Source organism: Octodon degus, unplaced genomic scaffold (genome assembly GCF_000260255.1).
Source record: "Octodon degus isolate 3935 unplaced genomic scaffold, OctDeg1.0 scaffold00123, whole genome shotgun sequence".
In the NCBI taxonomy this organism is placed as follows: Eukaryota; Metazoa; Chordata; class Mammalia; order Rodentia; family Octodontidae; genus Octodon; species Octodon degus.
In genome coordinates, this window is record NW_004524699.1 from 5,149,912 (window position 1) to 5,160,090 (window position 10,179).

The 10,179-nt window shown below is 61.3% G+C and overlaps 1 protein-coding gene across 1 annotated transcript in view; it reads left to right on the plus strand.

Annotated features, from left to right (window-relative positions):
* Positions 1–132: 132 nt before the first annotated feature.
* The window catches only part of Fibcd1 (fibrinogen C domain containing 1), a 24,603-nt gene continuing 14,556 nt past the window's right edge, over positions 133–10,179 (plus strand). The window contains exons 1-4 of the mRNA XM_004640446.2: positions 133–214; positions 5,673–6,152; positions 9,275–9,434; positions 9,621–9,757. Of these exons, the coding sequence (XP_004640503.1) occupies positions 143–214; positions 5,673–6,152; positions 9,275–9,434; positions 9,621–9,757 (849 nt within the window). The 5' untranslated portion in view covers positions 133–142. The remainder of the gene's footprint in view (positions 215–5,672; positions 6,153–9,274; positions 9,435–9,620; positions 9,758–10,179) is intronic.

A 10,179-nucleotide genomic window follows, 5' to 3' on the forward strand; every position in this document is an offset into this window, starting at 1 on the left:
CACGGCCGCCCGCGTCCAGGCCACGCCGGTGCCAGCAGCGCCCGAGGCCGGGAGCCGGGAAAGGCAGAGCCCCCCGCCCCGCGCCGCGCCCGCCTCTTTCACCGCTCCCCGCCTTGGCGCCCGCAGCGGCGCCGCCCCGGAGATGGGCACCGATCGCTGGAAGACCGCAGGCAGCGCTTCCCAACTTGAGGACCGGCCGCGCGACAAGCCGCAGGTACACGGGGCGCGGGGACGCTAGGTCCGTGCGACCGGGGTCTGGAGTTGTCCAGGGCGCGCGCCTACAGACGGCCGAACTCAAATGGGGGAGCCCCGCTCGGCAACCAGGTCCCCCCAGGTCCTCCCACGTGTGCGGGGCTGCGGGGAGTGGGGGACCCAATGCGCGCCCCGGTCCGTCCTTCAGGTCGCCGAGTGACTACCGACGAATGACTTCCCTGCCGGGGCTCCTCGTCCTGCCTTCACCACGGTCGTCTAAGTCCCCTTTCTCAATGCACTGGGGCCAGGCGTGGGGCAAGGCAACCTGGGCTTCAGGACCCGGCCCCGCCCCCCGCCCCGGAGTGTCCTACCCATCTTCCCGCGTTACAGGACCCTGTATGTAGATCATATTGCTCGACTCCGTGAGGAGGCTGGCGTGTGACTCTCAGACTTTATACAAGGGACGCCAGGCTCAGAAAGGGCTGACTCCAGACTAAGGCCACACAGCACGGTGGCATTTGAACCTGCTGCCTCTGCGCGGCGGGGCGGTGGCCTGCAGGGTGCCCAAAGCTGTGTCCTGCGGAGGGGCGAGGGCAAAGCACTGGGCAGCGCCGTGCTGGAGTCCTGCAAGAGCGGAGACAGTGGCTCAGCCTGGGGGTTGCCCTAGGCCGGGGCGCAAAGGGACCGGGACAGGCGGAGGCTGCTCGCCAAGAAGAGGAGATAATGGGGCTGTTCGTTTTAAATTTTAAATTTCTCCCAGACAGATGTCTTTGGGGAAGGAACAGTTGAGTTTGCAGCCGCCGGTGGGGGGCGGCAGGGGCGGGCCTTGGCGCACTAGCTCTTGCAAATCTGCAGCCTGCTTTTTCTTCTGGAGGGGTCAGGAGCGGGAGGAGCCCTATAAGTCACACATGGGGTGGCAGAGGTTAGGGGATTCAAACCTGGGCCCCACACCTCTCCTGCCTCACAGGGGTGGCCTGTGCCCCTTGAGAGGCCCAAGATCAGATGGTGTCTTCCCCAAGCAGGTACAGAGGCCCCTCCTGCTGGGGTCTGCCCTCCTCCCTCTGCAGAGCTGTCAGGCCTCCCTGCTCGTCATTTGCCCACCTGGGCCCACCCACCTCCAGATCTGTACTGCTTCTCCCTGTTGGATGTCCAGGTTCCCCAAACCCACCATGGATGCCTAGTTGTTCTTCAACAGTAAGCTCAAGCTGGGCATGGTGGCACACACCTGTCATCTCAGCACTCAATAGGCTGAGGCAGAAGGATCACTGTGAGTTTGAGACCAACCTAGGCTACAGAGTGAGTTCAAGGACAGCCTGAACTATACAGAGTGACCCCTTCTCAAAATAAAGTTAAGGGGCCAGGGAGATAGCTCAGTAGAATAAGCACTTGCCTGGCAAGTGCAAGCCCTGAGTTCAATCCCTGGTATCATAAATAAATAAATGTACTAGGGGTGTAGCTCACTAGCATGCATGGGGACCTTAGTTCAATTTCCAGTACTAAGAAAAAGTCAGCTCAAATGAGGCCACCTCCTCCAGGAAGTCTTCCCTGATGCCTACTGCCTGTGTCTCTGTTTCCTGGTCCCTCTGCACCTTTATCTTTCGGCGTTGGGCCGCAACCCCAAGTCCCTTCTCCCTTGGGAGCTCTTTTAGGACACACACTCCTTCCTTCCAAGCCCCTCTTCCACTCTCAACCTGCTCCAACCTCCAGCCCCTCCAGCTCTAATTTGCTAAATTGTGCTGCTTGAAGTTTCCTCAAGAGGAGCGCCCCAGGAAGAGTGGAGTCAGCCAGAAGCAGTGTCTTCTAATGTGGCCTCCTGGCATCCTGGGCTCGGCAGCGGCCACCTTGCTCAGGGCTGCCAGTCCTCACGCCTTCTCCCCAAATGTGACGTGACTGGGGCAGGCTGACCCTGCCAGCTCCTTCCCCATTTGAGGCCATAGACAAAGAGGCCAGGACTGTGCTGGTTCCCTGGGCACCCTGCTTCTGGCCCCTCCTCACCTCCCTCCCTTCTGGGTCCCTCTCATGCATCCCAAGTCCCTGTCCTGCTCTGGGCCAGGGCTTTCCCATCAGGAGCATGGGAACTGCCAACCTGCCTGCTCTTCCTCCCAGAACTGCCGGGAGCTACCAGCGTTATACTCGAGTGTGTTTTGAGGGTCACGACTGCCCAGGTCCCGCTGCGTCCCAGTCCTATGTGCCCTTGGCCCCTGTGTGACCTTGGACAAGTTGTCAACTTGGACTCCGTTAGTGTGTCCTGTGCACTGCCCAAGGAAGACAGGAAGAGACTGTCATTCCCTTGGTGCAAGGTGAAGTGGTGGACAGGTGTTTGTAGGAAGTTGGAGACTAAGGTGGAAAGAGCTAGAAATTGACCCAGGTCTTCATGACCTGGAAAGTGGGGCACACAGGAACCCCGAAGCTGTCTCCTCCAGAGGGGGTGGGGCTTACTTCTAAGCTGTCCCCAGGCCACCACAGAGGACCTTCTAGGTCGTTTCCTAACTTCTCAAACCAACTGCATGTGAAAGTCCTCCCTGGTGTCTGACCTCAGTGCTTGCCACTTTAGCATTCCTTAGCTGCTTCTTTACCATGCCCCTGCTCCCTGCTGGGAGTGCAGCCCGTGCCTGGGGTGACAAGCTTGGGGTACCCAGGGACAAATCCATAGTCTGACATCACTGCAAGCTGTGACGGATGCTGTGCAAAAGCTGTGGGCCTCCTTCTCCTTAGTCCTGGGGGTTCAGGGCAAGGTGGCTGCATCGGGGGGAGGGTAAAATCTGGGACAAGGGCACTCGGGACCCCCTCTTGCTGTCTGAGACCCTGCCTCACTGAGGGTTCTGTGCACCAGGGCCCCGGGAGGGACCTGCATGGGCCAGCTGTGCATTGGGCCCAGCAAAGCCAAGCTTCAGGTGAGAGCAGGGAGCCCTGGGAGGGCAGTGCCATCTCCCGCACACATGCCCTCCTTGTACCAGTCTCTGCGGGGACCTGTGAGACTCTTGATGTCCCTCCGCGTGGGGCTGCAGCAGCAGTGGCTTCAAACCCAGCTCTTGGGCTCAGGTTCCTGGCTGCTGTGCTGCCCATCCTGGGGATGCCTTGCTCCGGGTGCTGGGAGCTCTGTGCAACGTGGGGTGTGCACCCCACTCTGCTGGGCCAGTGGCTGACAGTAAGCCCCAGCCCCAAGGGTGCATGGCCGTAGACACAGCCCCCATCTTCTGGCCCATTTCTTCGTGAGGCACGTAAGCCACAGCCTGTACAGCTCGCAGCCCCGTCCTCAGCTGTGAGGCTGGTCTCCGAAGACCAGCTCACTCTGCGAGTGCTGCTTCAGCTCCAGGCTCCACTGTTGCCCTGCTCAGGGGGGACCCTGCACACCCCCATCCCTGCTGCTCCACATCCTCTGGGGCAGAGGGGTGCTCCGAGAGCCCAGGGGCTGTGATGCCGAGGAGATGGCAGGTTCAGCAGAACCGGCGGGGGACCTTAGCGCCACAGTCTGCGGACACCACAGCTCCAAGCTGCTCAGGGCAAGGTGTCTCCCGTGGGCTCTGCAGCGGGTGCGACAGGCCCGGACTTGCTGACGCAGAGCTTTGTCTGTCAGGGAGCCAGCGTTGTGGGATGGCTCAGCCAGCAGGCCTGGCTGTGTATCCCTGTGATTCCAAAGCCACACAGTGCTGGCTTCTCACGCCCTCTGCTTCCTGTCCCCAGTGTGACTTCGGGCTCCATCTTTGCTCTCTGGTCCTCAGTATTCCCATCTGCAAAATGAGTGCGATGGCACCAACCCCAGGGATTGATTTGGAGATTTTGGACCTTAGAGCTGTGCCCAGGGGATGGTGACAGTGATGCTGATCGGCAGCGTTTGGCAGCTTTCAATGGCCTGGAGTCATTGCTCTGTGCCATGCGGTCAGAGTGCCACAGATGACCCTGCCTCGGACTCAGCAGGGAGGTCTGTCCCATCATGTCCTGGCCAGGACCACCCAGAGATGGGACACGTACCTCTGTCTGTCTGCTTGTCTCCTGCTCAGGCCTCAGCCAGGCCTGGGGACTGCACAGTGCTGGGCACCACGTGCGGGACACGTTTCCTGATCTGTGGCTCCCCAGCCACCAAAGTCACAAAGGATCTGGGTCCCCAAAGCATTCAAGACTCAAGTCCAGCACCTGGGCTGCCTGAAGTGGGGGGGTCTGACCTGCCCTGGCCCCTGCTGGGCAGTTGGAGCCCGGCTCCTGGGAGGACCCTGGTGTGCAATGACAGAAGGAGGGGACAAGTGAGTGGAGTCAGAGGCAATGGCAGCTCTGACAAGTGCCATCATGGCAAAACAAGTGGCCCTGTGTACCCAGGGCTGCAGGGAGCTGCAGCAGGGTGGATGGTGGCCTTGAGGCCTGTGGGATGTACCTGCTTTAGGAGCACCCCTTCTCCCGGGGCACAAGTTCCAGGGTGACAGCAGCAGGCAGGGGGCTGTGGATGCAGTCAAGGAAGGCTTCTTGGAGGAGGGGCAGGTGGAGAGGCCGGCCCTGGAGCCCGGCTGGAGGCTGTGGTCCAGAGGTGCAGGTGCTGGGCCATGTGGGACACTGGGTCCCTGAGGCATTGCCACTGCAGGGAGAGAAAGGGACCTGTCGCCCTCCTCGTGAGAGCAAACAGTTCCTCCCCGCAGGGCCTGCTGGTGGCCTGCACCTTACTGCCCTGGTCAGAGTCTGCTTTCAGACCAGCTTCACCCTTGCTTGGCCAGCCGCTCTGCTGTTTCCTCAGCATGAGGATGGTGGCTATTTTACACGTCACATCACCCCAGGAGAAGGCAGCTGCCAGGCGCTGCTGCTAGAGGCCCTGAGCTGTCAGTGTGGCTCCGGGAGGCTGAGGCAGGAGGACTGCAAAGTAGAACCCAACTTGGGCACCTTATAGACCCTGTCTCACAATAGAATTTTTTTTTTTAAAGGCCTGAGGACATAGCTCTGTGTAAGCTTAGTATGGGGAGAATAAAAGGTACGGTGCAGGCTAGCGGTGAACTGGGAAGCGAGACTCGGGGTGGGAGGTAACAGCCTCCTCCCGCCGTGGTGGGCACAAGGATCAGGGCCAATGAAAGCTGCCAGTGTTGAGTGCAGAAGCCCCAGGTGCCAGGTGCGGTGCCGAGTACGAAAATATGCCAGTCATTTCCAGAGACACCTTGTGCTCAGAAGGCCGGAAATGGGAAGTGTGTGGTGCTGAGGCGCTGGTGGCAGGAGGTGCCTTCCCAGGAAAGCAGGCCCCGGGGCCCAGGCTGAGCTCTGTTTCCAAGTTGCTGTGTGACTCTGGGTGAGCTCCTTGCTCTCTCTGGTTCTCCTTGCCTCCATTTCTCTTTTGCATCCTTTTCGTCTCAGCTGCATCTGTCCCTGGGCCTCTTCTGGGTCTCCCTGTTCCCTGGCTCTCTCCATCTCCTGCCCGCCCCTGCCCAGTTGCTAACTTGTGCCCTTCTCTCTCCTGTCTGTCTCCTGTCTGTGCCTCCCTTCCCCACATCCCTGGCTCCCTGCAGCGGTCGAGCTGTGGCTATGTCCTGTGCACCGTGCTGCTGTCCCTAGCCGTGCTGCTGGCCGTGGCTGTCACCAGCGCCGTACTCCTCCTGAACCATGTCCACCTGCCGGGCACGGCACCCCCACCTGTCGTGAGCACTGGGCCAGCAGGGGCCAACAGTGCGCTGGTCACTGTAGAAAGGGCCGACAGCTCACGCCTCAGCATCCTCATCGACCCGCGCTGCCCGGACCTCACCGACGGCTTCACGCGCCTGGAGGGGGCCCAGGCCTCCGTGCTGCGGGCGCTGACCGAGCACCGAGCCCAGCCACCACCCGACGGGGCCCAGGAGCAGGAGCTGCTGGACACCATGGCTGACCAGCTGGCCCGGCTGCTGGCTCAGGCCTCAGAGCTCCAGGCCGAGTGCACGGGGCTGCGCAAGGGCCACAGCGCGCTGGGGCAGGGGCTCAGCGCCCTGCAGGGCGAGCAGAGCCGCCTCCTCCAGGTGAGGGGCCAGGACCTGGGCAGGTGTGGGGTTGCCATCCCTGTCCCCGCCCAGCCCTGAGCCTGGCTCCTCCCGCGGTCTCCTAGGGGTCCTGGGGCTGGGCAGCGCCCCCGCCACCTCTGGGGATTCTTTGGCACACATTGCTCCAGCCCCTGGCCCGTGTATTGGAGTAGTAGAGCTGCATGCAAAGGCTCTGTCCTCGACAGCTGGCATCCTTGGGCAGGTGGTCTTGCCCTCTGGGCTGGACTTCTCGCCTTAAACTGACCGAGGGCCTGTGACATGCGGCAGCTGGGTGGAACCAAGGGATAACCTCACTCTGAAGGGCACAAGGCTCAGAAGAAAGCAAGGGACTCAGGCCAGGGAGGCGCCTGCCCCACCCAGCCCCCAGCCAGCTTCGTTCCACCCACAGCCTTCCAGGGACTTGGAGGCCACTGTGAGAGCCCCGCCTGGCCCCAAGCCTGTCACAAGCCTTGCCCCAAGCTGCCCATGTGAAGCTGCCCATAGAGGGCCTGTCACTCACCAGAGCCCTGGGTACCCACCCAGCCTCCAGTCCTGGCAACCCCACCCCAGACTCAGCCCTCTAATGTGGGAGTTCAGTCCATCATGTCCCCACAGTCAGCCCAGTCCCCCCGCCCCTCCCCCTTGCAAAGTCGGTGAGTAGTCCCTCCCTCTCTCCCCACCTCCCAAGGCTGCAGCTGGAGAAATTTCCATCCCTACCACCCCATCTGTCCATCTGTAGGTGGCTGATGGAAGCCAGTGGGAATACTTAGTGGCCTCTTGCTGCCCCTCCCCCTCAATGTCCCCAGGCCTCTGCAGCCAGGGGACAGGGACAGAGGACCTGGGACTTCCAGCCTCTCTGGGGGAGGGACTGTTTAGTTTCTGCTTGGTCCACAGGTGTCCCCCTAGGCTGGTGCTGGGAGGGGCCCTGTCACCAACAGCCCTTCCCCAAGCCTCCCCAATTGTGGCACACATCACCCACACATTTGAGAGGACAACTTTCCCTTGGGCTCCAGCAGCTACAGCGCCCCCGTGTCCTCCTGACCAGAGGCTGTGGGGTGCCTCGCCTTCTCCCATGGCCCCCAGACCCTTAGCCTCGAGGCACAGACCTGGGCTTCTCAGAGCCATGCCTGAGTGGGGGTCACCAATGTCCCTGCCCTCAGCCAGCCTGGACTCTCTTAGTAGCATCTCAGGTGACTCTTTAGACCACGATCTCCTGAGCCCTCTGGCTGAGGGTTTGAGTCACAGAGCTGGGTCCAGCCCAGGCTCCAAACTTGCCAACTGGCTTCTGGGCTGGTTAGCCTCCCACCTAGGGGCTGGACCCTGTAACCTCACAGTGAGGGTTCCTGGGGGAACCTGGTTATACAGGGCTGCCAGGCCTTGGGCACGTGGCAGGCACCTGCTCTCTGCTCCCCCTCCTTCCGTTTTGAGCCAGGGTCTTGCTATGTAACCCAGGTTGGTCTCAAACTCAAAGTCCTCCTGCCTCAGCCTCTGGGGTGTTAGGATTATAGGCACGTGCCACCACTCTTGGCTGTGCCTGTCCCATCTTGACCTGAAATTTAACCCTACAGGGAACCACTATTGACAGTCTTTGGCACTGGAGCAAGAGGCCCACCCTGAGCCCTGGGCTCTGTGTCCCTGGTGCTCTTCAGGAGCTGGGTGCATTGGTTACCCCAAATTGGAGGGGTAGACTGAGACTTAGGGGGCTGAGGAACTTGGGAAAGCGTGGCCACACCACTGAGGTGCCACAAAAGCAGCTGCCCAGGTTCCACAGCCTCTACAGGCTGCTGGCTGCTCCCCAGCTGCGCAGCTCAGGGACTGGCTGCTCTGGGGATTCAGGGTTCGTTCATCTGGACGTCTTTGCTCTGAACCCAGCTCTTCCACCCGTTGCTGAGCAGGAGGGTCTAGGCCCGAGTTCCTTGGGGTGTGATTGGTCCAGTGATCTCTGTCCCCCTGCTCTGGCAGCTGCATGCGTCCCTCCTTGGGGCTGGCCGGCTGCTGCCCATTGCGGCTGCTGCCGAGCGACCCAGATCACCTGCTCAGCGGAGGGGAAACTGACAGAGGCTAAGAGCCGGGCAGGCCCTGCCTCCAGACGAGCCAGAAACAGACTTCGTGAACCATCTGTATGGAGTGTTTTCCTTCCCTTCCTCAGAGGGGCTATTAGCGGGCGAGTGACAGGTTCGGCATGGAAGACGAGGCATGCTCCGTGGTGCTGGGTGCCCCCCTCCACGCAGATCTGCAGCCTCCTGCAGCTCGGGTGGGGAGGTAGAGACGCTGGCCCCAGACCTCGTAGGACTCCCTAACTGGTGGGGTGCTGAGGAGAGCACTGGGGTGAGGGCCCCAAGCACCCCAAAAGATCTTCCTCTCATCCTGTAGACTTTGGGCAGCTGAGGCATGATGATCCCAAGTTCAAGCCCAGCCTGGACAACTTAGCAATTCAGTGAGAAGCTGTCTCAAAATAAAGGGGCTGGGGGTGGAGCTCCGTGTGACAGCCTGGTTCACCCCCAGGACAGAGGCAAACAGAGACACTCAGCACTCCCTCTACACAACCTGGGCATCTTCCCTGCCTGCTGGGCCTGAGCGAACAGCCTGAGTCCTGCTCCCCGCGCCTGTGCACCCACAGGGACCACTTCTTCTGGGCCTCGGTTTCTCTATTTGTAATAAGGGGCAACCCAAAGTCCCAGCTGCCTGCAGCACCATGTGAGTCCAGCCAGGTGGGGACAGCGGGCGGCTACACATGCAGAGAGCAGCGTGGGGGCTTGGGGTCAGTCTCCTGGCTCCTCCCTGGGGTCTGCATCCAGGCTCCTGGGCCTTCCCATGCTTTGCCTTGGTAGCCCCTGCCAGAGCTGCCCTGCCTCTGCCTGGGGACAGAGGAAACAGCAGTAGGCTGCTCTAGCCAGCAAGTGCTGGATGAATTTGGGGCACTGGGCACCTCGGAGCTGCCGCTGTCCGTGCTCTTCCCCTGTGGCCACAGGTGTCCCCCCCATTCACCTACCACACGCAAAGCCTTGAAGCCCCAGACCTGTGGGATCTGTGGGGGTTTGGTCAACCCCTCTGGGCACTGTGGTCAGGGCCACTCCCCCCAGGGGCAGCCCTGTGACCAACCCAAACCCCTGTGCCCGCAGCTTCTCTCTGAGAGCCAGGGCCACCTGGTGCACCTGGTAAACTCTGTCGGCGACGTCCTGGATGTCCTGCAGAGGGACCGGGGGCTGAGCCGGCCTCGTTTCAAGGCTGATCTCCAGAGGGCGCCCTCCAGGGGTGCCCGGCCGCGGGGCTGTGCCAACGGTGAGTGCCTGGACAGAGCTCCGGTGACAGCCAGGGAGCAGCAGAGCCACAGGCCGAGCCTGTGGCTGCAGCTCCTGACCCCACCTGGCTGGTGGAGTGGACAGACGAGAGGGAGAGTTGGGGATGGTGTGGGAGGGAGGACCCAGGCCTGGGCACACCATGCTGACCCAGCTTCCTGTCCGCCAGGCTCTCGGCCCCGTGACTGCCTGGACGTGCTCCTGAGTGGGCAGCAAGAGGATGGCGTCTACTCGGTCTTCCCCATCCACTACCCTGCGGGCTTCCAGGTCTACTGTGACATGCACACCGACGGGGGCGGCTGGACGGTGAGTCTCAGCATCTCTGTCCACACCCACAGGGACCTCAGGTCCCCAGTGAGCTGACGAGGGACAGGCACATGTCCCATGGTTTTCCTCAAATGTTACCCGGAGGACATTTCAATTTCTTCTTTTGAGTCAGGCCTGGGGAGTGAGTGTCAGCTGTTTGGGGGCTGAGGCAGGAGGACTGCAAGCTTGAAGGAATCTTAAACAGTTTAACAAGACCCAGTTTCAAGATGAAAAGAGCACCGGTGAGATAGCTCAGCGGACTAAGTGACTAAGCATCTGTCTAGGTGAGCACAGGGACCGGGGTTCAATCCCTGGCACCACCTACCACACCAGCCCTGCCCCCAGGCATGCTGAGCCAGCCACCGAGACTGAGCATGGTAGCTCACACCTGTAACCCCAGTGCTGGGGAGGCTGAAAACAGG